The sequence below is a fragment of the Gouania willdenowi genome, chromosome 17 (assembly GCF_900634775.1).
Source record: "Gouania willdenowi chromosome 17, fGouWil2.1, whole genome shotgun sequence".
Classification (NCBI taxonomy): domain Eukaryota; kingdom Metazoa; phylum Chordata; class Actinopteri; order Blenniiformes; family Gobiesocidae; genus Gouania; species Gouania willdenowi.
Genome location: NC_041060.1, coordinates 33436451 through 33464281, shown reverse-complemented (window position 1 = coordinate 33464281; position 27831 = coordinate 33436451). Strand labels below are relative to the sequence as shown.

Here is a 27831-nt window from a genome sequence, read left to right as displayed (position 1 = left end):
ACCGCACAGAATTAGACAGAGGGCCGCGTGTGGCCCCCGGCCCTCCTGTTGTAGACGGACATCTCTAATATATTTCTATGGTTTACACTTTGCATGGCCACGCTCCGCCCACAATCGAGGCCCCGCCCCTTTGCGCGAGGCCGCTGCGGGTCAAACAGGAACAACATGGCGCCCAAAGCAGCGCTAATGTCTGGTCCAGTCGTTCTCTGAAAGACTGCTTAGCCACCAGGATGAACCTCTGCGCCCAGTACCTCAGGTAGGCTTCAGATGCTTTTCTGTCTCGAGCTAGTTCGAGCCTGTTGGTTAAACGATATGTGTGTTTTTGAGCTAAGGAGCTAGCTCCCCCTTAGCTAATGTTGATGCTAGCTGACTAGCTCACTTTCACGGAGCGTCATATTCCCCGGATGTGGCATTTATGTGTTTTTTTTAACTGATATAATTTAGACACCTGTCCCCAATGATAAAAGCAACATCGGTGTCTCTTTATGTTGGAATTTTAATGTGAAAATGAGCGGTTTGTGTTGTGTTAGCTTTAGCTCACTGTTAGCGTCTGTCACAGTAGCTGTAGCTCTCTACATTTATACAACATCTATGGGAAACTGGAATCTTTTACACCCGATTGAAGTTGAAAGGGTTTGTTTGTTTGATTGATTGATTGATTGATTGATTGATTATTCCGAGTTCAATGTACATTACATATACACATGATTCTTTTCAAATGAACATACTTTCATGTATACATGAACTCGAAAAGGAGTGGGAGGAGGTAAAGTTATAAATTCCCACCCCTGTAATTGTCATAATTCATATCAGTGGTTGCTTCCTTTCACAAAACAGTTATCATATCAGATAAACAGTTTACGTGCAAGAAAAATACATATGCACATACTTATATATATATATATATATATATATATATATATATATATATACAAAAGGATATGTTATCTACAGTGGTAGTACTTTAGTAGATCACAAGCTCTTATATGTCACAGTTTTATTTATTTATTTTTAAAAGTATATTCTTATCATTCATATACTAAGAACACCTACATTGTTCAACCAGATACACCCTTTACCTTTATAGTCTGTATATATATATGTGTGTGTGTGTGTGTGTGTGTGTGTGTGTGTGTGTGTGTGTGTGTGTATATATATATATATATATATTAGTCACAAAAATCACCGCTATTGTTATAGTTTAGCATCATCAAGGACAATGATCTTTTTAGCACTGTTATTGCCTTTTTAAATTATTATTATTTCTCTTCTTTTACAATTTTTTTTTTTTTTTTTTTTTTTAGATATACTTCCTGCAAATTTTACTTTCGGTAATCAATATTCCTCCTCATTTCTGTACTCTGACAACATATTCCCTTTATATTTCTTTTTAAACTTATAAATATTTACAGTGAGCTTGTGTTGGCAGTGATGTTGATAGGTTTTCAATGTAGTGAGTCACCTGGACCCACAGGTGGTGATTTGAGTGGGTCCATGGGAAATTCAATGGGACCCCAATAAAAAAAAAAAAAAAAATTCTTAAATTGTAGTGTTAAACTCTCTTAAAGGTGGTATATGTCTATAATTAGCAGATATATTCATGTATGTTCAAAATGTATCTGAAATGAAACAAATACAATTCCAAATCTGAAAAGTTTATTCCACAACTGTCACAGTAACAGGTTATATTGCACTTCTGTAGCAACATAAAAGGCACCAAAATAAATTACAAAAATTCAAAGGAAAACAAAATGGTGTCTGTTGTACAAAAATAAATTATCAATAAAAGTGCTGATTTTAACACAAATTTCATCACCAGTGTCAAAAAATAAATTGTCACCAAAATAAGACCAGAATCTTCTTGTCAGAAGATCAACTAAATCAAATGAATCAATCACTATGAAACTTATATCACACAAATTTAACTTAACTAACAATGCAAAGTCTGTTGGGAAAAATAAAATGATGCAGATATGTTTGTGCTAAGCAGCTAGTTGTTGTTGTAAACTAAACTAAACTAGCATGTACTCAAGGGGATCCTGTCTTCGCTGAGTTAATGTGTAACGGACGGCTAGGTTTCTTTTGCTAGTTACTGTGATTTTAAACATCAGTTGTTGATCACAATATATCATGCCAAGCAACATCACTGCTTACAAATAAGAAGTTTGTATCTTTCTTTGACCTAGGGCCATATAAAATCTGTTTTATTTTTTTTTTCTAAATTCCACTCCTGTGAGGAAACAAAATAAATACTAATAAATAAAATAAAAACAACTCCTAATTAAACAAATTTTTGTCAAAAATAAAGTAAGATACAATTGAAAGGTAGATGTAACATGGATTATTCTGACTGCTCCTTTTTAATTATTTATGTCATATAAAGATGTATGAGAACAGCATTAATGTCACCCAATTTCCTCTCAGGGATCAATGATTTATTGAATCTGAGCAGGTTTATTTATGAAGTTTTGATCAACTTAGTTTAAATTAACCAAATTTAAATGATTCTATCTTCTGTAGCTCTGATGAGAAGTTGTTAGAATGTAACATTCTAATAACGTTGCTCCAACTGACTTTTATTTTGTAAACCGGAAGTTCCCACTGAAACGTTTGTACTTGAGGTAGTTAGCTGACTGTGAATGTTTACCTATAAACACGGACAAAAGGCTGGAATAAAAAGATCTAAAAGAAAACACTGAGTTATTCTTAGTTAACCAGACACAACAGTTCGAACACTGAGCAGGGGAAGATGATCAAAGCTGATCACGTTTTCACGGAGCACCGCTGCGCTACACGAAAAACCGACAGAGCTTTCAGGGGGGAGGGCGGTGCACTTAATAAGTGATCCCAGGAAACATTTTGAAATGAAATCCGCGTTAACTTGCTAGTTGTTGTAGCAGCTAAACTAGCATGTACTCAATGGGATCACGTCTGCGCTGAGTTCATGCGTAAAGGGGTCCGCTGATGGCTAGGTTTCTTTTGCTAGTTACTGTGATTTTAAACAGAAGTTGTTTTTCACAATGTGTTGTTTTTCATGGGAAAAATTAGGTGCATCCCTGGGACGCATGGATAGTGGATTTACTGCGTCCTTTTAGATTTTTATGCGTCAGGGACGCCGGACGCGTACCTAGCAACATCACTGGTTGGTAGTGAACTGGTTGAGTACAGGTGATGTGTGGTTAGAGGAAATAGCTCCACTAGTGGTGGACCTGTAGTGTGTTTATTATTATGATTCTCTGTTATTGCTGATGAGAAGCTGTTCTATGTTTAACCTGTTGTTGTTGTTTGTCCTGGAGCAGACAGGCAGAGGCCCTGAAGGCTGACATGACAGGTACGTTAGTCCATCACATTCACTGCATTATCTAGACACTGTTTAGTTCTTTAATCAGTTATCACATTATGTGGGATTTTTCAGTGGGATTACACACGCACACACACACACACGCACACCTTTGTTTTCTACACTAGTTATGGTTCATGCATCTCTAACTTTAACCCAGCGATACAGAAAACAAATATCACCTGGGTTAGGGTTAACCGGCTCAATACCAGAAATTAACTTTACATTAAATGATTTTTTTCCCCCATAAGATTTAAAGTATTATTATTTTATATTATTTATTATAGTATATGTATATATACATATATATATATATATATATGTTTTATTATTATGTTTATGTTAATCAAAATCAGAACTTCACATTAAACGTTTTTCCCCCCGTAAGATTTTATTTTACAAACTCTCACTGATCGGAGTATATAGAAGTTAAACAAACTATATTTGTGTATTTTAAAAGCTTAAATTCTGATGAGAAATGGCTGCTGCAGGTGAGAGACTTTACCAATGTTACACATTTGAAAATTATTTTTATTCTGCTTTTAATATATTGAACATTTTATTTCTTGAAAAAAACAGTTCATTGTTTTATGTAGATGATACAGTTTTGAACAGTTTGAGAGTCTTTCAGAGCCTATAGTGTGTGTGTGTACATACAGTATAATACATAAAATAAGAGTGTTTGATTTCAATTTTCAAAGAATGGATGTGATATAGCAGGATAATAAAAATAATACTAAATAAATAAAAGCATATTTGATAATCTTCTCATGAAAGATACTCATGTTCAAACAGGGTAAGAACAAGTGTAAAACTTTTCTAGTCCTACCACACACACACACACACACACACACACACACTCTTCTGCCCTGAAACAGACAGAAGTCTGATATGAAAGCAAAATTAAAAGAGCGCATAGCTCTTCTGCTCTTTTAACATGCTCAGGCTGAATAAACAAAACAAGCACACACACACTAACAGCAGACGTTGCCTTCTCTTTCAGAGAAGAAGTCCAGTGCTGTGCTCCAACCAGTGGGCGTGCACTGTAGCTGTTCCCACTCAACGTTCTTGACGCTTAGGAACGCTTCCATCTTGCAAATTGCAAAGCTTGTCCCGTCCATTCTTTTTACCGTCTATGGCTCCAACCACAAATTTTTTTTCATTCGCTAATAGGGGTGTGTATTGCCTGGCATCTGGCGATACAATTTGTATCACGATACGATGCAATATATCCCGATATTGAAGTATAAGGCAATCATTGGGATTTTTTTTTTTTTAAATATATATGACTTAAGAAACAATCTGTAAATGTGTACACCTTCATGAGAACATTATGTATGAAATTTGAAATATTTGCATATTTTACACTCAAAACATTGGCTTTTACCTACCATGTACCAACAACCTAAAATAAAAAATAACATACAATCTGCCTGTGGCTTTTAAACCAACTTTGACTTTAGTGCAACATGTTTTAGTGCAACTTAACTGAGGTTTATGTCTAGAACAACAAATAAATGCAGAAAGGTAGTAGTTTCTTTTTAGATTTTATTGAAAAAACACAAGCTGGTCAACATGCTCAGGTTTCAGCACTTCTTTGTGCAGTTACAATGTCTCCTGTAGTGGAAAAGACTTTCCTGGTTAAATAAAGGTAAAAAAAACAAATCGATATGGATGCATTTTGCGACGTAATATCACGATATATTGCTGAATTGATGTAAATGAGACAATAAAACAATGCAGTCGGAGCATCTACAGAAAGTTTCATCACAACAATGACGTCATTGATCGGATCGGCGGATTATAACATTACAGCCAATCACATTAGTTACATAGAGTGCAAAATGTTGGTTGATTTGATATAGCCGATCAGATCAGTGTAAAACCTAGTGAGAATGGTGATGATTCGTCTAACTCTCATCATGCTACGCTAGCCCTAGCCGCAGTATTGGATCACGTATCTTTTCCAAATGAACTAACAAGTGTATACACTGTTACATTTGATCTTTACAATGTTTTTTCTTTTATTTACGTTATTTGCAATTGAGATTAATTAGTGCTGTCAATAGATGAAAAAAAGTGAGCAATTAATTATGCTCCGTAATTAATTGAATGGATTAATCTCTTTTTAATTTCACCTAAAAATTTCTGAGAAACGCCCTCAATTTGAGGTATTTTCATTTAAATTAATGACATTATTTTGGCAGATTAAAAGATTGATATAAAACAAAGTGGCTTTATAAAGTCATAATTGTTTTTAACAGACTTGTATCCATTTACATTCCTCTGTATGTGAGACTAGTCCCAAGGGCTGCTGACACCTTTAGTTTAGACCATTGCTTCTCAAATGGGGGTATGCAATGTCACTACAGGGGGTGCTTGAGAGAGTGAAGAATGAACAAATACAGTGTCAGTCTTAGTCCCATCCCAGGCATGAGATGACAGTAATGATAAAAACTATCGAAATAAATCTTTTCAGAAGCTACTAAATCAGTGTTTTTCAACCTTGGTTGTGTGGCCCCATGTGGGGTCGTCTGGAGTTTAAGTGGGGTTGCCTGAAATTTCAGAAAAAGTAAAATAGATTTTATTTCTAGTGGTTCTCAAACTTTTTTGACCCAAGTACCCCTTTTTCTCTTACTTCTCAATCCAAGTCCCTTTTTGGATCGTGTCCTTATTATAATATCAAGAATTTCTGCTGACCCAAATTACATTTTTTTCCTAGAATTAGTTTTTAATCATGTCTGAGCTCAGATTATTTAACTAGATTTATATTTCACAATTGAAAGTATAGAAATATAGTTGTTTAAGATTGTGTTTTTTGAATAATAATAAAAAAAGATAATAAAATTATTTAGACCATCAGGGGTTATTAATGTGTATTTTTGTTAATCTCCAAATAATAGAAAATACAAATGGAACTAGGCAAGACCTGTATTCACAAGGCAAATATGTGTTTGGCAATTGAAAATTGTCAAAAATGACAAGTTTGTTCTTTTTAATGAATAAAATTGAAAGTAATGATGCAGGAAAAACAGAAGACTGACTTTGACCTTCAATATGACCTTGAGGAAATGTTGTTTAATGGTCCCATTCTGACCACTGTATCTCAATTTGTGGCCAAGTTATAGGGGTTTTTTTTTGGGGACATCATCCATTTTGACCCCAACCGATCTTTTTACTGGTAGGTCGTACAGCTTCGGTCCAATTAATTAAAATACTCCACTTGAGATGAGCTTTTCATAAATGTAAGCATCAAACTTGTACGATAAATATTCGTAGAGACACTTGACGCGAACTTGACCATGACATTTTGGCTCCAAAAAAAAAGGTTGACTGCTCATCTTTGACATTGTCTCTATGAGATGACATATGTGTCATTAGTGCTGCATTAATAGTCTGGGAGGAGTTCCAGGACTAAGGAGTTGCAGAAGAAAAATAATAATAAAAATAACTCCTACAAGAACAATGTATTTTACAATTTTCAATTGTAAAATACAATAAAACATCAGTTCCACATGTAGTGTTATAAGTTAGCACATCAAAAATCGTAAAAACACTTTTCTGAGCATTACAATTATTAACACCAAACAGTCCTTTTTCTTTCCTTCAGATTATACTTTTTATGTCAGTCATGGACTTATTCATTTTGACTCTGAACTCTGTCATCTTGTCCAGTGTTGATTGGAGAAACAGCGTGCTCTTAGCATGTTGGAGTTAGCGCTGTCCAAGTGCTAGCTGCTACATGTTTAGCATTGAGGTGCTGGTCGCTACATGTTTAGCATTGAGGTGCTTGCTGCTATATGTTTAGCATTGGTAGTGGGGGCTGCAAAGCTCTGGGGATCCACAAACTCTTTCTTGCACAATTGTCATATAACTGGGCTTTTGTTTTCCACCTGGTGTTTTTATATAAACTATAGAATAACACCAACGAAATCACAACAGTTTTTTGTCTTTTGTATAAAAAAAAGCAATTAACTTCGTTATTTTTCTGTAATGAATTAATCGCAATGAAGTCCCCACCCTGGATTAATACACTAATTCATTGTTCTTGTTGTGACGTCAGTGATTATTCTTTGTTAATACTAATATTTGCCCCCGTAGGTGATTTTTGTTAATATATTTTTTTTACTACCACCATCTATGAGTGAATAATGTCAAAGTTTTTTATATGCGTTGGTTCTACTGATATATTGTTGTGTCACTGCTCTGAACACCATTAGTAATTTATTGAATGTAGAGCTAAATACTTTGTGATTAACCTGTTTCTGGCTCAGGAGTAACCTCTGACACGTTTGTGTGTGTGTGTGTGTGTGTAGATTCTAAGCTGGGGGCAGCAGAGGTATGGACCTCTCGTCAGGCCCTTCAGGACCTGTACCAGAAGATGCTGGTCACAGATTTGGAATACGCACTGGACAAGAAGGTGGAGCAAGACCTGTAAGGTTCTCCTCTGTAGCTTTTCAAGGCCTTGTGTTTATTTTTGTTTCACTCTGAGTTATATTGTTTACATGTAGAAGCACCACAATCTGTGTCAGTGTCACTACTAGGGTAGAGTAAAAAATAATGGTTAAAAAAACCCTTTGTAAATTGTGTTTCATCCTTTTTGTCTCGTTTAGGGCTCCGATTTTAAATAGTTCAATAGGTTTGTTTTACTGGTGAATCCCTTGTCAAATAGTCTGAGTAATGTAACCCTTACAAAAAACAAACCAACCTATAAAATAATGACAGTGATATTACATATTTATTTGCAAATTAGCAGCAGGTCTAAACTCTTAAATTCCCTCTTAGCCTCAAACCATTTCTTTACATACTGTTCCCCTCATCATAAATACATTGAAAATAATTAATAAATATATTCATAATATATATAACAATCAAAAAAGTCTTTTTGTGCATTTTTGTTGTAGTTTTCTGTGTTTGTGTTTTCTATATTTCTGTTTAACAGTTGCATATTTTTAATAATTTTTTGAGTATTTTATGTCAATTTGAGTATTTTTGTCATTTTGCGTTTTTGGAGTCTTTTTTTTAGTATTTTTGTTATCCTCTTGTGTATTTTTGTTGTCGTTTTGTATGTTATTTTGCAATTTTGAATGTTTTATGGAGTCATTTTGTGTATTTGTGATATTTTTTTGTGGATTCTGAGATTAATTTTGTGCATTTACTTTTGGGGGCCGCACAAATTCAATTGAGGGCCAAATGTGGCCCCCGGGCCATTGTCTTAAACAGATTGTGTGATACATTTTGTATTTCTGTTCGGGGTCCGAACAGCAGTACAGTTCCACTGATGGTGACGTCCAATGACGCTAGTGCGCGTTCACAGCGGCTTGGAGAGGCATCCTAATAACCCCGGAAATAAATAAAGATAGAGAAGACGACAAAAGAAGACACGTTCAGTGGACTAAACTACTGTTTGGTTCCACAGATGTATGCAGAGGCATGTGCGCAGGTCATGCAGTAAACGGTCAATGAACAGCGATTAAATAAATGCCCATGTCACAGAGTGTAAATCGGGCCGCATTTTCTCATCCTAGTTCAACCCAACCGTGAAAAGTTCATTTTTTTCTCAAAGAAATTACATACAGTATGTACGTTTGTTAATAAAGTCGGTGCTAACCACTAAAACAAACAACTGTTAAAGTCAACATCAGTTTAGAGGTTGAACGATATGTGATTTTCAAAGGCCAATACCGATTTAAAAAAACAAATATCATTCGATGGCTGATATCTGAAGCAGATTTTGGAAGCCAATATACTTTTTTCTTTTAAAGCACATTGATTATGAAAGACAATTGAAACACTCATATGATATAAATGTCAGTGACGTGCCGTGACCACTAGGGTTGGGTAAGCACGTTGCAAATCGAGACCACAGACAATATGACAATTTCATATGTTTCTGCTGTCAAGTGTTAATTCAATTCAAATCAATTTTATTTGTATAAAGCAATTTCCAACAGTCATCTCAATGCGCTTATCAAAATGTAAAATTCATAATAAGAAAGAAAAAACCCAATAAGATCCACATGAACAAGCATTTAGCCATCTAACAAAATCAACATCATAAACACCATTAAAGAAACATAAACAATTATTTAATATAGCCTCCATACTCTCCAACAAGATATATCTCATGACACGACAGCACATCTGTTGTTTGTGTTGGAAACACAGAAACACAGAGAAAATGACAACTTAGAACAGCCTCAGTGAGGAGCATCCACAAAGCCAATCCTTCCTTTTGTTCCATTCACTGTGAAAAGTATGAAACATGTTCTGACCTTACCTTTGCTGAAGATCTGGTAGCTCAGGTGTTGGTCTCCATCTTTTAAAAGCTGTCGTTTTTCCTCAAAACAAAGTTTCTCTATCGTCTCTAGCGCTGTCACCCGCCCACTAGTTAAAGAACGTAGCAGCAGCAGTCACGTGTCATCTATTCACTAATGTGCTGTGAACTTACGTATAGCATTTAGCATAGCGCAGTTACGTGTAAAGGCCGCTCTCTACGCTGCCTTTACACATAAATTGATGTCACATTGGGGACCTGACTTTGCATGCGCAAACACATAATATCACGCAATGAGAACGGAGGCAGAAGAGCGACGTGCCTTTGGAAGGGGGCGTGGCCTCCCTCTTCCTTACAGCGGAGCGAAAAAAAAAAAAAAAAAGACTGTGCAGCTGTTCCAGGAAACAGCGCTGTTTAGTAATTTGGGCTATGAAACGCACAAAATGGGGACACTTTCAAACTTATTGGTACTGTAGGCTATTGGAAATGGAAAAATAAATAATTTACAATTTAAAAAAAAAAAAAAAATTGCCTACCATGACGGCACGTCACTGATAAATGTATATATTAGAAATCAAATACACCAATAGAACTCTTAACATTTATTGAACTTTAAATATACCTGTACACAACCAAGTAAAACAAAAAGTACAGGGCGGCTAATTAGCAGTAAAGCACTCACTCCTTCCCTCTGTTCACTGTCACCACCTTTGTATCACCATTACATCACATCTCACTTTAAAATAATCAACTCTTCCTCACCCTTTTCATTTCTTACCTTGAGTCTCTCCTCCCTGTTCCCTTCCCCCTCTCTTGTTATATCTTCCCTATAATAAAGTGTTTCCTTCCTTAGGGAGGGCGTTTTTTTTTTTTATTATTTGGCTGATGGCCGATCTTGAAGAAAGTCGATATATCGGTCGACTTCTACATCAGATCAGCGCACGGGTAACAAAACGAAAGTGAAACACAAACGAGAGACATATCAGAACTATTTACATAATCCATCTATCAAAGATAAAGATAATCCATGTTATTGTGCAGAAAAAAGAATGTTTCAACGATGTATTCCTTTATATTTGTCCTCTGTTCCATTCTCCTTGTCCCGCGGATCAGCTGTGGCTGCTGCAGCAGGAAAGGCAGAAGCCACTATGTGACCGAACCCAACCACCAGTTGTAGCACCCCGACCCGTCCGGTGTCGTCGGGGTTTTGTCGTGTGTCCATCCTCTATCCACAGTATCAGCTGTGCACCGGTGATAAACAAACATTTGATGTGCGCTCCCACAGTGGCTTGGCTGATAGCTGCAGTTACACTAACCACCGTGGTGTCACTATGGAGTCTGAGTTATACATCCTGCCCTATGCTCCTTTAAGTCTGGATTAACTTAGACAGAAATGGCGGTAAATAAAATTAAAGCCAAGAGAAATAGAGATGTTCTATGGTGGCCTTTTGCCAATTTCTAATATTGTCCAATGCTTTATTTTCAAGAAGAACCAATACAGATATATATATACACACACACACACACAGATTTAGAAGACATTCGTTTTGGAATCTTCCAAAATACCAGTTTAAAGAAGTCTATTTTTTTTTTTTTTTATGGACTTGAAGGAGAGCATGTTGATGGTGATCTATTGATTTTTTTTTTTTTTTTTTGGTTCCTTAATTTCTTTGCACCGCTTTAGGTGGAATCATGCGTTTAAGAACCAGATCACCACGCTGCAGAGCCAGGCAAAGAACCGAGCCAACCCAAACCGCAGTGAGGTCCAAGCCAATCTGTCACTGTTCCTGGAGGCGGCGAGTGGCTTTTACACACAGGTCAGAACATTTGCTTCAACAGGAGCTCGTGTGCTCTGTTAGTCCTGTTAAAGTGGTACCTGCATGGTGCATGTATACATCAGTGAGAAGTGAGAGGACCTGTTTTCCTTGCAGTTGTTACAGGAGTTGTGTAACGCGTTTAACGTGGACCTGCCGTGTCGTGTCAAGTCGTCTCAGCTGGGCATCATCAGCAATAAGCAGAGCAGCAGCAGTGCCATCGTCACCCCACAGCCCAGCTCCTGCTCCTACATCTGTCAACACTGCCTCGTACATCTGGGAGACATCGGTAACACAAACCTCACACTTCTGTCACTTTGTTGTTCTGTGTTTTTAGAAAGCTCACAAACCTCCCTGGGTAGACATGCAATGTTAGATTATGTTGTCACTAGGCTTTACATCCATTTAATGGATTATATAGGATCGGCCAGCATGTTATGCAATTATTGTGATCGGCTGAAGCTGTTTGCGAGTTGTTGGACACAGATGTGTGCGCGTGTGTCCCACCTCTGCTATGCACCTGTGAAGAGGGAAATCGCCCAATCTTCCACTCCCTCACAGTCACAAGGATGCATCTATAGGTACCAAAACATGGTACTGTTTGATTTCACGTAAAACAGAACCAGGTAGTAAAAAAAAGTACCAAATTTGGTACCTACCCATTTTCATATGATCAGATTGTTGATCTTTTTTTTTTTTTTTATCTCACTGATTGGTGATCGGCCAAAAAATCCTGATGGTGTAAAGTTTAAGTGTCAGCACTTGGTATAAATGCTCTACCTACTCTGTTCTATGTTCATGTTGCAGCTTTTGGCGTCATCTTGTGTGTTTTGGTTGTTATTCTATGTATTCTATGTATTTTCTGTATTTATTTTTCATGCGTTTGTGCTGTTATTTTGTGCATCTTTGGAGACATTTTGTATATTTTTGTTATCATTCAATGTTTTTTCTGGTTTTGGTTCTTTTTTGTATATTTTTCTTTTTTGTTGTTTTGTGATTTTGTTATCATTTAGTTATTTGAGTCATTTTTAATGTTTGATTTTGTATGTTATCCATGCATTGTTGTTGTCTGTTTGTGTGTTTTTGGAGCCATTTTGTTTATTTTTCAAATATTTATATTTGTGTTTTTCCGTTACTTATTCTTACTGTATTTCCAGGCTATAGAGTGCACTGCTGTATTGGCTGCATTCCAAGAATTTAGCAATTTTCCAAGAAAAAACAGTGGCCCATGTCTGCTATGCAGTATATAAACTATACAATGTTGATTACAAAAAAAACATTAAATCTTTACAGTGTTTTAAAATAAAAAGGTTCAAAATCAATAACTGAATGGTAATTATTATGACAGCAATGGTGCAAAAATGTACAGAAATCTTAACCCTCTGGGGCCGATGATCACGTGATCGTTTTAAAGAGCCAATAGCAGAAAAGTGCAGCATCCTTGGATTTCTGTTTCAGCCCGTGTCGAAAGTGCAGATGTCAAACTACAAACCACTTTTTAAATCATGTTGATAGGTCAAATAAAAGTGGAGTTATGAGGGAAAATGTACGCATGTTTTTCTGTGACATTTTTTTGAGCTGTCAGTGCTCCATGCAGGAAAACGCTGCAGAGTGCGTCTAAAATGAAAGCGAAAGTGTTGTGCAGCAAGTTCAAACAACACTGAAACGTCACATTATAGCTGTTTCCTATTGGTTGAGAAGAAGAATGCCATTGTCCAATCATAATGTCCACATATAGCGGGAATTTTGTTCTCAAGCGACAGGTAAACAAAGAAAGAGAGGGTGAGTTGAGAGATTTGAGATAATAGTGATTATTACTGTGATTTTACTGTTTAGTTAGTGTGTAGTGAGTGAGATTAGAGTGTAATGTAGTGTCTGATATATTTGTTTATTGTTCTATATACACAATGAGGCACAAATAATTTGCCTTTCCTTGTATTTGTGATTCATACTTTTTTGTAAATAGTTGTACAAAATCACCTGAGACATTGCTTGCATTTCACTGTAAATATCTATATATAACTGTTTTTTATTCATCTGTATATACGTTTTTGAAATATATAGTTTAGATTTGCTATACAAGCAATAAAAATGATTCGTTAAAAATGTTTTGTGACTTTTATAGTAAAAAAAAAAACTAACTTTTTCCCACTAGAATTTGTTTTTATAGTGGTTTTAGATTCACTGTATTAATACAGTATGACATATTAAAGAAAATGCTTCAGTCATATTTGGGAGGTTCCTGAAAAAAATGATACCAAACATGTAAGGTTTATGGATTTCCTTATATGAAATATAAAGGTAAAATCAAACACAATGAAAAAAACAGCAAAAACGCCTTTGGCCCCAGAGGGTTTATGTGCTTGGACTTGTCATGTGACTAAAACTCCCACTAACCTTTGTGTCTGTGATTGGTTAACGGACAGAAAAGCTGCCATATTATGCTTTTCAAAAATGTGCGTTGCTGTTCATTTGGTACAAATCATCAAGAATGTTTTTCTTTTTGTGTGTTTTAGCGCGTTATCGTAACCAAACCAGTCAGGCGGAGTCGTACTACAGACATGCTGCTCAGCTGGTCCCATCAAATGGTGAGTTTTCTTCTTCTCTCAGTGGTTATAAATGATCTTCCTTTGTATGTTTAAATACCTCAGCATGGAATAAACAAACGTGATGAAGGAAGTAGAAAATACTGATTTTAAAACACAAAAATTCCGTTTTGTTTAGATGACTTTACATTCATACAACACAATTTGACAGATAAAAAAATTAAATAGATGTCTGAAGTCAGAGAATTAAAAAATATATAAATAAACCTGGAAAACACAGAATAATATGTTTCTCTTCCTTCCAAATCACTTTCTTTTCCATGTAGGTTTAAAAAATAGAATAATTAAATAATATATTCAACATACATACCCACATACAACAGACAAAAATAAAAATTTACAATAGTTAATACTCAACGTAATTACAAATTAAACTTAGATTAACGTAAAGGGGCGGTATTATGAAAAATGTACTTTATAATGGTGTTGCTACAGTGATATACGTTCCTTTAGCCTCATTCAGAGGACCAACCCTTGTTATTCCACATTTTGTATAAAGTCAGCTCTAAACGGACGAGTTGGATTTTTCTCGCGTCGTAACACCACAACGTGGAAACTCCTCCACCTGACAATCCTGGCTCCTCCTACCCTACATAAGAATGTGAGCTCCTCCCTCTCAGACTAGCACACAGCTAAAGTAACACTGTGGTTTAATATAGAATATAAATGATACTTTATTGTCATATAGGTAAAACTACAGTGGGACAAAAAAGTATTTAGTCAGCCACCAATTATGCAAGTTTTCCCACTTAAAAAGATGAGAGAGGCCTGTAATTTTCATCATAGGTATACTCTCCCCATTTTCTGTATTTCCCCCCAAAAAAATATAGAATAAAAAACAACAATAATGTAGTCACTTTGGTAACCCTTTATTTCAGATATTTTCAAAGAAAACTTACAATTTAGTGTCTATTGTACTTGGAATAAGAAAAGTTAATTTGTGTGAAAGGAGTTATGGTAAAAAAAAAAATGAAATAATTGCAGTTGAAGCAGTAAGTAATAAAAATGGAAAATTGTCTTTTTTTTGTTTCATTTTATTTCTTACTAAAGGAACTTTAAAAACATTACCAAAGCAAAATGTTGAAAAAAAATCTGAACAGTCAAACTTATAAACCGCTACATTAGCTGCCTTTCCATTACCTATGGAAATGGAAACACCTGAATTTAGAAGAAAAAAACACTCATCGCTTAAAGGTTTTTATGCATTCGGAGGTTTTTCAGACGTTTCGATATTTAAATGTGTCGCAAAAGCTCAATTAGACCAACTACGTCACATGACGTGACGTAGTTGGTCACATGATCATGGAAAACATGGTGCAGCACACGTGGACAGAAGAGACCGAGACATTTCTTAGCATTAGACTTAAACTAGAGATGCACCGAAATGAAAATTCTAGGTTGAAACCAAAAACCGAAAATGAGAAAAACAAGGCAGAAAAGCAAAACTCCAAAAGAAATGATTATGCAAATTTTTACTGTAATTTCCGGGCTATAACGTGCACTGTTATGTGGGCCGCATTCCAATAATTTAGCAATTTTCTAAGAAAAACCCACACAAAGACCGCAGCGTCACATAGGCTGCACTCTATTGGCTGATGAGGTTGCCCTTCAGACGACTCGGCCAATCAGAACAGACAGGTAGGAGGGCTGCTGTACTCGTGTTAGGTTTAACAGAGATTTCTGTGTTTCAACCAGTTTCAACTGATAAGTTTGCTTCTCCACATGAAGTCACCTCCTCACTGCCCCACGTCTACATATCAGTTCATTTACATCTTTTTATGATCACGTTTTACTGGATACAGACTGATGCACCCTCTGTTCTTCTTTTAGTGAACTACCACGGAGCGATCACTCCGAGTTCTGACTCTTGAGTCAGAATACAGACGTGACTGCTTCTTAAACTTTAAACGTAATGATTTGGTAACGTTATGCTGTTTATGGTTAATTTTTTTTCTGGTCTATAAAATGCTACTTTTACTATAGACTGAGTGGAGATTAGAACAGCCTGGACAGTGCATCTCCGCGCAGTGTCTGTCTGTCCTTCTTACGTAAGCTTCTCCATATCCAGACATCGCCCCACCAGGGAGTAGGGGGGCAAGGGTGTGTTCAGAATGATTCAATGGGAGAGCAAACTATTTAATGTAAACAGTTTCATTAGTCCACCTTGTCTAATGTGACGGAGCTCAATTTTTTTGGCCTCATGAAGCTTCAAAACTGGAAATTAGCCGGAAAATTACCTGGAAAAAAGTAGCATCTTATAGACAGGAAATTACGGGAGTCCCATTGCATTAGTACAGTGTACTAACCTCACTAAAATTTAAACATTGCAATTGTATAAATTCATATTAATGTTTCAAATAATAAATTATTCATTAAGTAAACGTGAAGATATTTATTTAGCAGTGACCCCCAATAAAAATGTTGAACTTGTCCCCACTCATAAATAAAATAATAATGTACAGGCCTATCACTGATTGGGCTGCTGGAAGAGTCACATTAAATATGTTTTCTCATTAAAACACAAAGTACATTGAAGTTTGTGGGGAAGATTAGCTTCTCTGCTTTATTTATTATCCAAGCATGTTCTTGGAGACGCACACAGAGCGTGCATAGTTTATTGTGCACGCTGCTCTCAGGCCCTGTTTACATGACAACGTTTTGCTTCTGTTTTCGTTTTTGTCTGTCTGTTTGTCTGTCTGTCTGTCTATGTGTGTGCAGGTCAGCCCTACAACCAACTGGCCATCCTGGCGTCCTCTAAAGGCGATCATCTCACCACCATCTTTTACTACTGCCGCAGCATTGCGGTCAAGTTTCCCTTCCCGGCTGCTTCCACTAACCTGCAGAAAGCTCTGTCCAAGGCTCTGGAGAGGTAACCTCCATAACCACACCTATGACGAGCCCTTTTAACATTTAATAGTCAAACAGTCACAATAAAATTTTGACGAGTCAAAAATATTGTTGGATATCTAACCCAGTTTCGACTAGTCAAAACTGGATTATAGATGTCTGCAATGACCTCACAAAAACTAACCTTCACCTCTTCACGCATCCTGAATGAGTTTTGACTAGTCAAAACTCTGCTTAAAGATATCTGTAATTGCATAGTTACTAGTCAAAATTGTGTTTATGAATCATATGACTATTCATGCAAGGCTTTTCATTGGATACTGAGCCAAATGATCTGGAGGAGAATAGAGGAAGCATTATTTCTGTTCTTGGCAGAAGAAATGGCGGTTGTGGTTGTTAAGGTGTTTGAGCATAAATAAACCATTACTGTGTGCAAATGAAAGACACTCGACCAGGTCAGATCCACAACCTCCTCTCACCTGGAGGGTAATGTTTTATTCACTGAACACAAACTGCTGTGATGTAAAACTCATATCTACTAGAGCGCCACATGGGGAGAACATAATAATAATAATACATTTATTAATAGAGCTTTCAATCAAATAGTACATCAAATAGATCAGCCATTAAACATTAAAATAATCACAACAATAATATGAAAGACATGCATAAAAACAGGAATTTTAAGGACTCATACGTCACATTGTACAAATAGGTTTTTAGCTTTGCCCTAAAAACATGAGGAGAGACAGCCTAATTTCAGCAGGAAAGCTGTTCCGTAGCATTAGAGCACAGAATGAAAAAGCACATTCCACAACAGACTTTTTACAGACCTTTGAGACATTTAGAAACCCAGTCTCCTGGGATCTCAAACTCTGAGTTGGGACATTTGGGTTCAACAGATTTAACAAGTAAGATGGCCCAATGCCATTTACAGTTTTATACGTTATTATCAGTACCTTAAAATCTGCTCTGAACTGGTAACCAGCACAGGAATAATATGCTCATATCTACTGAAGCCAGTAAGAACCCGAGCTGCTGCGTTCTGTACCAACCCAGACAGAGGCACATTGCAGTAGTCTAAGTGTGATGACACAAACGAATGAATAAGGACCTCAGCGTCATGACAACAGAATCGCTCTAATCTTGGCAATAATTCTGAGATGAAAAAAGGCCCGTCTAGTCTCTTCTTTTATGACCATTAAATGAGAGTTTGGTCAGAGCACACCAAGATTCTTGACTCTGTCTTCACAATGAATAACATAATCGCCCACTGACAGGTTGTTGTTGCTGAACTGCTGACAACAATCAGTTCTGTCAGAGTTCAACAGCAAGAAATGTTCAGATATCGTTCAAGATATCGTACCGTAATTACATTTTGACTAGTCAATTGAAGTTAGATATCTCAAATTTGAGATATCACTAACAACAATTAATTTAAAGATATCTGCAACTAAATTATGACTATCTGTAAATCTATATTTGAGATATCTACAAGTTCAAGGCGTAATTTCAGTTCAAGTTATGTATAGCGTCATTTTGACTAGTTAAAATGTGTTTTAAAGATGTCTACAAATGCCATTAGATTATATCTTTAATGAAGTTGAAGTTTGGAATTGTGACTAGTCAAAATGAAATTATTTTATGGATAGTCATAATTTAGTTGCAGATATCCACATCTTATCCATAACTGAATTAAAGATATCTGTAATCACTGTAAACCCCATCACATCAATGGGGAAAGTGACGTCATTTGTCTTCGGAGGAATTACCGTGTGGCTATCTAAAACTACAATTATGGATAGGAAAAATTTCATTGTAGATATCAGAAATGTTCATTTTGACTAGAAAGGATTAAATTGTCTATCTGTATTACATATGCAGACTAGCTATTAAAGAGTAACTAAACTCCTGCTTTCTGCTGACCTGCCACTAGGAGGGAAATTCAAAAAATGCCTTTATTATGGGCATTATTGCTGTAGCAGGAAGACACGCCCATTCAGGCAGTGCTGCGCTGTGCGCAGAGACAGACAGTAATGCACACAATGATGTGTCTATACACATAGTAAGTAAGTTTTATTTATAAAGTGCTTTTTGCAGATAAAATCACAAAGTGCTGTACAGAGTTGTGGTAAAAGTACAAGTGCAACACAATAGAATAATAAAACAAGAGTGCATAAACATCATAAGAACAGCAACATTAAAGGATAAATAAAAATTAAAATCCAGTTAACTAAAAGCTTTTCTGTAAAGTGTAGTCTTCAGCAGTTTTTTAAAAGTTACCACACAGTTGAGCTCCCTGAGAGACTGGTGCAGGTTATTCCAGAGTCTGGGAGCTACAGCCTGGAATGCCAGGTCTCCTCTGGTTTTAAATTTAGTTTTTGGGGTCTTTAGGAGACCCTGACCTGAAGACCGAAGGCATCGCCCTGATGAGTAGGGGCACAACAAGTCTGAGATATATTTAGGGGCCTGACCATGTAATGCTCGGAACGTGAGAACTAATATTTTATATTCTATGCGAAACGTAACTGGAAGCCAGTGCAGAGTAGCAAGAATGGGGTGATGTGGAATGTTCTAGAAGCACCAGTTAAAAGTCTGGCAGCAGCGTTCTGAACGATCTGGAGTCTGTTTAGGGTCGACTTATTAGAACATGTAAAAACAGAATTACAATAGTCAATACGTGATGATATAAATGCGTGTATGACCAGTTCCAGATCTGATTTTGATAAAAGATGCCTCACTTTAGAGATATTTCTCAGGTGGTAAAAACAGTTTTTAGTCAATTGACGACAGTGTCCCTCCAAAGACATGGACTGATCAAAAACAACCCCAAGGTTTCTGATGCTGGTTTTAACAGATGAGTCCAGATCACCAAGAGAGTTTTTAATCAGAGAGATCTTTTTATCAGGAGCAATGATCAAAGTTTCTGTTTTGTTTGAATTTATCTGGAGATAATTTGATGACAACCAGTTTTTGATACAGGATATACAATCTAAGAACATACACACACACAGCGAATTCATAAGCTGAGATTTGTCACTACTACCACAGGCACACAATCGCAACGTGAAGCTCACACACAGCCTTACAAACACCACTCAGGGGCAAACGGATTTGCTCTTCCACCAACTCGTGCACATAGCGATAAGACATACACACACGGCCACGCACACGCAGAGACAGACGGGAATACACACATAGCTTGATGAACTCTCTAATTAGCGCAGAATCTGTTCAGAGTCAAAAACATCACCGCTACAGCGGCTGTTTCACACAGAACAGTGGAGTTCCTCAGTGAGGCTGTCAATTAATGCTCACTGAGGGCTGTGATTGGAGAAAACCCTCCGCCCTCTTTTCAGCCTTGATTGGAGGGGCAGGGCTCACGGTGAAAATGATGACACAGGGGAATCTAAAGATTCCGTTTCAGCCAATAGCCAAATTCAATTGTTATAGCCGGCGTTCAACCCATAGTGACCAGTAACTCTGATTAATTACGCAAAATTAAAATGCTTTTACTAAAATGTAAGGAGTGGGACTAGGATTAATAAATGATACTACTTAATATCATACGTATGTATTCAGCAGAAAAAAGTGGCTTTGGGGTTTAGTTACTCTTTAAATGTTAAAAGGGCTTGCCATACACACCTGTGCTTCTTCTGTGGTCTTTGTCGTGAACTGTCACTGTTCTGTCTGTTGGTGCAGTCGCGATGAGGCCAAAACCAAGTGGACTGTGTCGGATTTCATCAAGGCTTTCATTAAGTTCCACGGCCACGTGTACCTGAGCAGGAGTGTGGATAAGCTGGATGTGCTGAGGGAGAAGCTGGAGGAGCAGTTTCAGGTGCTCAACAAAGTTTACAGCTCTCAGCCTTCACTCACTCTCACAGTCCTGTACAAACACCCTGTGTGTGTGTGTGTGTGTGTGTGTGTGTGTGTGTGTGTGTGTGTGTGTGTGTGTGTGTGTGTGTGTGTGTGTGTGTGTGTGTGTGTGTGTGTGTGTGTGTGTGTGTGTGTGTGTGTGTGTGTGTGTGTGTGTGTGTGTGTGTGTGTGTGTGTGGTGTGTGGTGTGGTGTGTGTGTGTGTGTGTGTGTGTGTGTGTGTGTGTGTGTGTGTGTGTGTAGAGACTAATTGTACAGAAAGCCTTTAGCTCTCAGCAGTTGGTCCACATCACCGTCATCAATCTGTTTGAGCTGCACCACCTGCGAGACCTGACGTCGGACAGCAACGAGCAGAGCTACAGCAGTGAGCAGCAGATCAGCTGGTTCCAGCAGCTGGGCCTTTTCAGTAAGAACCCTGCGCTATGATTGGATCATCTCAGTGGACCTCACAAGCTCTAAACACAAACTGAAACACTGCCTCAAAGACTAGACTATGGCTTTAAGTGTGATCTGTCATGATGATCCAAATGAGTTTTAAAGGGGCAGTGTTATGAAAAATTCACTTTATAATGCTTTTCTACAGTGATATTAATCCCTTTAGCCTCATTCAGAGGGCCAGAGTTGAAAAGTTCAGTTTCCTCCCTCCCTTCTTATTCCATATTTTGTAAAAAGTTGGATTTTTGCCCCTTATATGGTGGCAACAGTACTAGTCTTCAGTACTCGAGTTAAAGTATAGATACTTGGATAAAAATGACTCTGGTAAAAGCAAAAATATTGAAGTTGCTCCCTTACTTGAGTAAAAGTAAAAAAAAAAGGTGCATGCTATTAAATGTACGTAAGTAAAAAAGTAAAACAAATGTCCCTTCAATAATAAGACATGGTTTTTAAACCAGCAAGTTTTATGTTCTTTATTTTTTAAGAACTTGTAGCATACTGATACATGGAAATAAATTAAATCTGTTACCTTTGAATATCTGGAGAATTTAGCACTCATAATAAAAACAATTTGAAAATAAAATGTTTCAAGGAAAAAAAAATGCAAAATCTCAATTTAACCCAGTGGAGCTTTGAGTTTTACAATTTTTAAAACTTGAAAATTGTAACCATAAAACTCAGGGATCTGCCTAACAGAAAAAGCTCAAACTACCAACATTATTCATTTAGCCTCAAGAGAATTATGTTCTCCAGGTTTCTGGAATGGAGACGTGTCCTTTTTGGTCTGAAAAATGAGTCGTGAGCTTTGCGGTTGTCGGTTTTAGTATTTTTACGTTGTGACGTCATCTTCAAAGGTCTTAAAATGTGAGTAGAAAGTACAGCTTTTTGTTTAAAAAGTAAGGAGTTAAAGTAAAAAGTCTACTGAAGTACAGTAGCAAAGTATTTGTACTTAGTTACTTGTCACTCTGCTTATGAGTCATAAGAGGGAAACTCCACCCCGACAATACTGGCTCCTCCCACCTTACATAAGAATGTGAGCTCCTCCCTCTCAAACTACCTCACATGTAAAACAAGCGAAGCGAAGGCAGGTTAATGTCACCGTTAATATATTTGCATTCAGTATATAGATAATCTGAAGCTCCGCGGGAGCACTCACAGTCAGTTCACTTTTAGTAACCGTTATATCACCTCATATTGCTTTTATGACATGTTTGTGACCTAATGCAATGCAGCGCTAGGACAAAACAAATGACTATCACTTTAAATGGACTATCCCTGTGGTCAGAAGAGGTGAGGATGACAAAGTGACTTGGCAACCCGGTGAGTGTTTGAACCAGCTGACTCAGCTGACAGTTTACTCTGCTGCTGCTGCTCCCTCTCAAACTTCGCTCACAGGTAAAACAAACATGGCGAAAGAGGGCATCGTCACTGTGGTTTATCCACAGTTAATGTTTACGTTCGGTCAATAGATAATCCGAAGCGCAGCGTGAGAGCTCACAGTTTCACTTTTAGCAGCCGTATTCCCCTTCTCCAAGAGAGTTGGCATCTACAGCACACGCTTCATGCATATGCCTTAAGGGCCCCCCGAAACGGCCTGTTTTTAGAGGCGGTCTGAAAGCGATTTTTCAGAATGCTATAAAACGGACGATTTTGAAAAATTAAACCTCAAATACTATGTTGTTGAGGTTCTAGAACAACTGGATGGGTGTGAAAATAGCATAATACTGGTCCTTGAAGTTAGTTCTCGTAGAATGCATCACATGCTAATACAGTTAGCTTGGAAACGATGCTAAAACACTGAACGTTAGGACAGTCATTTACATTTAAAAGAAAAAGAATTACAATGAAGTTGAATCATGTTTGATTCGTGATTTCTTTAAGAGTCCCAAAGTTTGTTTAAAGCTAACTGAACCTCAGTAAGGTTTATGTAATAATATAATATATGAACTGACTGCGAATTTTTATTATCAACTTATCAACTTATAAATTTGAAGGAGTGCCATAGATTCTCCTTCTCTAACAATTACTGGTGTTTTCAATCATTTTTTTCAAACCAAGCTTCTCTTAGTGTTTTCTGGCTGATCGGTCAATAGTTCAGTGATGAAAAGGTCTTACAACAAATGTTAATATTAGGCGGTTAAAAAATGTCTATAAAACTGACATTTCAAATAAAAAAAAAATAAACATTTTCTGTGAAACCACTGCCGAGTTTCCACATTTGAAGCAACTAAATATCCGTCCACCTATTGGTCACGTCTTTTCCTGGTGGCCAATGTTAAAACTCTACAACAGAACTGACAGGCCACCATTCAAAGCCACTGCATGCAATGGGTGAGAGTTGTTGGTTTGATGGATTAAAACGCGTGTGGGTGAAGTCCAGTATGTGTCGTTGCCCCTCAGTGTCCTTCCTGGCGTGATGTGCAGTCGGGTTCTGCTCAACAACAGCCATGGGGAGGAGATCATGGGGGAGTGTCCTCTGCCTGCAGTCAAGGTTTCTCTGGACTGGCTCAAATTGAGACCCAGCGTTTTCCACGATGCCGCCGTCGATAAGAGGCAGCAGTGAGTTGAAGGAAGTTTATTCTGGATGTGAACTCTGTGATAAACATCTCACTGCACTTCCTGTTTGTGTTCTTTCAGTGTTTGGCCTTGGTTCGTGTCCATTCTCAACAGCTTCCAGCCCAAAGAGGACGACGTGTCCTGTCCCTCAGGTACCAAACATCCCCAACATAAGCAGCCGTTTACTGGTCCTCCCTCTTTTCTTTTTAGTGTGGATACAGGAAGCATTGTCCGATTTTTACAAATCAGCTCTCAAAAAATTCAGAATGTTCCTGAGATTTAGGCTATCACTTCATAATTTTTACTTTTTAAACTTTTTGACTTATTAGATGTTTTCTTTCCCATTCATTTCAGTTGAACATTTCAAGCCATTGTTGAACTGATTCTGACTATTGCACCTTTAACATGTTCAACTAGTGCCTTCAACTAAGAATGTACGCTATGTTATCGTTTACTATATATCACCAAAAACATTCTCACCGGTAAGACTATGTCATCCCACGATAGAAACGATAAATGCCCATGTTGGAAATTAGCGAAGGTCATGGACCATTTGTCCCTCAATTTAGCCAAGAATGCCCCTTAAAACTTTGTTCCACGGGCCAAAATTGCGCCACTTTTTTGTCAATAACTTATTCTCTGGAGAGGAGCGCTGTTCACGGGAGCTGTGCCACGGAGCCTCCGTGGTGTGCGCCACCGCCATTCACACACACACAGACAGCGGTGCTCCTCACGGCTTACCTGAAGCTGCCGTGCAAATGTACATCATGAACCGCTACTTGGTTAAGACCAGACAACCATCCAACAAAGTGAACCAGTCCAAGTTTCCGTCAGATCTACCAAAAGTTCCCACAAACAGTGACGGAGATGAACCCGCAGCAACGATTATGAACTAGAAACTCAACTGAAGCTAACTATGCTAAGCTAATCCACCAACACACAGAATGAGCTAAGAGCTAACGACTTCATAAAAGGAATAGACCAAGTAAAAAGTTCACAACCTACTGTCATCAAACCTCAAAGGGCCACCTATTGTTTATGGTAATACTAACGTAACTATTCATTCGTCCCAACTTCTGAAACGCAGTATTTTGTAATTATATTTCAAGACAAAGCTGGTCCCATTAGACAGTAATTTAACTATTGTGATTATTACACCAAAATATCCTGAAGTATTAAAATCAGCTTGATCTGGTTTAATTATAGGAAATCTGAGAAATATTTATCAACCATGACTTTATGTAACTCATTATCAGATATAAAATAAACAATTCAGCAGCAGTAAAAACACTATTCCAGTTATTTTTGTTTTTCATGGGCTTTTTTTTTTTTTTTTTTAGAAAATTTCATTTTAAGTGAGGATATAAATTAATTGCATACAATAACACTAATAGAGTGACCCACATGCACAAATATATTCCATAAAATATCGGCTCATGAGATAATATTAATGCTAATACATATTTATGCTAATACTAGCTAATATTAACTAATACTAATGCGAGCTAATGCTAAGCTAATGTAGTGTGATGCGCACCAGCACCTGCATCCTCACTTGACTTTTCTTCAGTAAATGCAAATATTGTAATTATTATTATTATTTTTTGATTCCTTATTCACCAATAAGGATGCGTTTAATGAGATTTAGAGGAAATTCAATTACATTTTTCAATAATAACTATGTCTTCAATTACCCGTGTTACAACTCAATTGTGATGACAGTGACTGGCTTTATTTCCAATTACAGTTAAAATTACAAATATTATTTTCTCCTGTAACTCAGTTCCATTTATATTCTCAATTACTAAAGTTTAAAATCAATTAATCACAATTACTGAGCCTTTAATAAATAAGCCCATAAAACATAACCTTTCGTTTGTGTTAGTTTTCTGCATCTCTCATGATAACAGGTCACTTTTGATCTGAACTCAATTACAATTCAATTATGATTACAATGGCAACATTTTTTTTTTTTAATTACAATTATGAGTCTTAACTGTAATTAATGGTTAACTATGCAATTATCATTTGAATTATAATTAACCCCAACCCTGCCATCAGTGCTTGCCACTATTACAGATGTATGTTCACTGAACTCATTAAATGCTCATTTTTAAACAAGTTTGTTCACATCTGGGTAATAAATGCATGATAGTGTAAAAGGTCATCAGCAGGTGTCACTATCAGACTGTGGTTGTCTAGTCAGAGATCATTTTTGTTGGATAAATGATGATGTCAGCAGTGGATCTGTCTTAAATTGGCAAAAACCACTCCATTAAGTTTAGAATTTTGTGAGGTGCAGTTTTCTGCTTTGATGATACATTGTGTACCACCTAGATCAGGATGAATAATAACAATTTTAAGAATATTAATAACTACCTTCTGACTATCAAGTGTTTCATATGGTGAAATTTTGAATATTCTTTTGTTCATTTGTGCACCAAAAACAATGGCTGATATTTTATTATGAAGGTAGATATTTTGCAAAATGAGAAGCTTTTAGAATGTGATGTGAGCTTGTGTAGAAAAAAATCCACATGTGAAATAAATTTCATGTCACAAATGATGGGAAAAATTGTAGAGACTGATATTTACACAATAAAATGACAGATGCAAACTTGTAATCCAGTGTTTATTTGCATGTTTTTTTAATAACTTGCATCAATTATCGTTTACAACCACAACTCTCCGGTTACAACTTCAACAATCTACTTTTCTTGCATGAATTCGAGCTGCTTGAATTTTGTAACACATTTTGCGAGACGTCTGTAGCAAAACAAATCTGTAACTGAAGAAATGCCCCCTTCCCCCTCCCTCCCCGCTCTCCCCTGTGTGTGTGGAGGGGGATTGACCAATCAGAAGGGATGAATTGGTGGCTAAGCAGTTAACGTAGCAAACAAATGGATTCTGTTTTTCTCAATGATGGAGGATCGATTCCCAGTGGCAGCGAAGTGTTTCTTCATTTTTATAGACAGATCACATACATGTTCATTGTTTTATTGCTTCGTCACATTATACAGATTGTAGATTTTGTAAAATACTAGGGGTGTCCCGATCCGTTATTGATATCTGATATCAGCCAGAAAACCAATATCAGATTTTATTGGACTGCATCTAAAATCTTTGATATAACTGCTCCCATAAGCTTTTGTTGTTTTTGACCCCGCCCTCAGTTGTTCCCACCATATACTGACAGTAAAACATAACTAAAGTGAACTTGAATTGTTGACTATTGTTCTCTGTTTGAGTAACATCACTCGATCAAGCCTTTTCTAACATTCCACACTACAAAATAAGTTATAAAAGTATGTATGATTCATGCTGATGTCGTATCAATATCGGTGTTAGCCAGCACTCAAGGCTACAATATCTGTATCGAAAGTGAAAAAGTTATATTTGGGCATCATTATAAAATACATTAACCGCTTGGCCACCGCATCAGCTACAGTATCAGCTCTTGATCATTATCTCCACATACGGTTTACTCAAATTTAAACAGAGAGAAGCATTCTCCATTACTCTTTTTTTGTTCAGAAATGACTCTAACAACCTTTTATTCAGCATGCTGCCTTTACAGTGCAGAAAAATGACTTTAGTGTGGGTTCTATAACACCAGCTAATGCACTAAAGCGATACTCAGGGCTCTGTCTCCAATTCCTCCCTTCTGATTGGTCAATCCCCCTCTACACACGGGGGAGGGGGGCATTCCTTCAGTTACACATTTGTTTTGCAACAGACGTCTTGCAAAATGTGTTGCAAAAGTTAAGCAGCCCGAATTCATGCGAGAAAAGTAGTTTGTGTCTCTGTAGCGGCAGATTGTAGAAGTTATAACCGGGGCGTTGTGGTTGTAAATGATCATTGATGCAAGTTATTAAAAAACATGCAAATAAATACTGGATTACAAGTTTGCATCTATTTGTGTAAATATCAGTCTATACATTTTTTCCCATCATTTGTGACATGAAATTTATTTCACGTGTGTGGATTTTTTCTACAGCTTTGTAAATGTTTCCTGCCAAAGCCGAGAGAGCGTTTTTCAGATTTCTGGGTTTCTAATCTATTTCTCTTCTTTTCAGTGACA

The 27831-nt window shown here is 37.0% G+C and overlaps 1 protein-coding gene across 1 annotated transcript; it reads left to right on the top strand.

Moving 5' to 3' along the window:
* The first annotated feature begins 77 nt into the window (after positions 1 to 77).
* LOC114478819 (protein SMG7-like) lies at positions 78 to 23611 on the top strand. The gene is made up of 10 exons (XM_028472099.1): positions 78 to 256; positions 3300 to 3331; positions 7657 to 7774; positions 11302 to 11434; positions 11549 to 11720; positions 13948 to 14019; positions 16756 to 16906; positions 20587 to 20722; positions 21003 to 21165; positions 23595 to 23611. The coding sequence occupies exons 1-10, from the start codon at positions 78 to 80 to the stop codon at positions 23609 to 23611; spliced, it is 1173 nt and encodes a 390-aa protein (XP_028327900.1).
* Positions 23612 to 27831: the final 4220 nt, after the last annotated feature.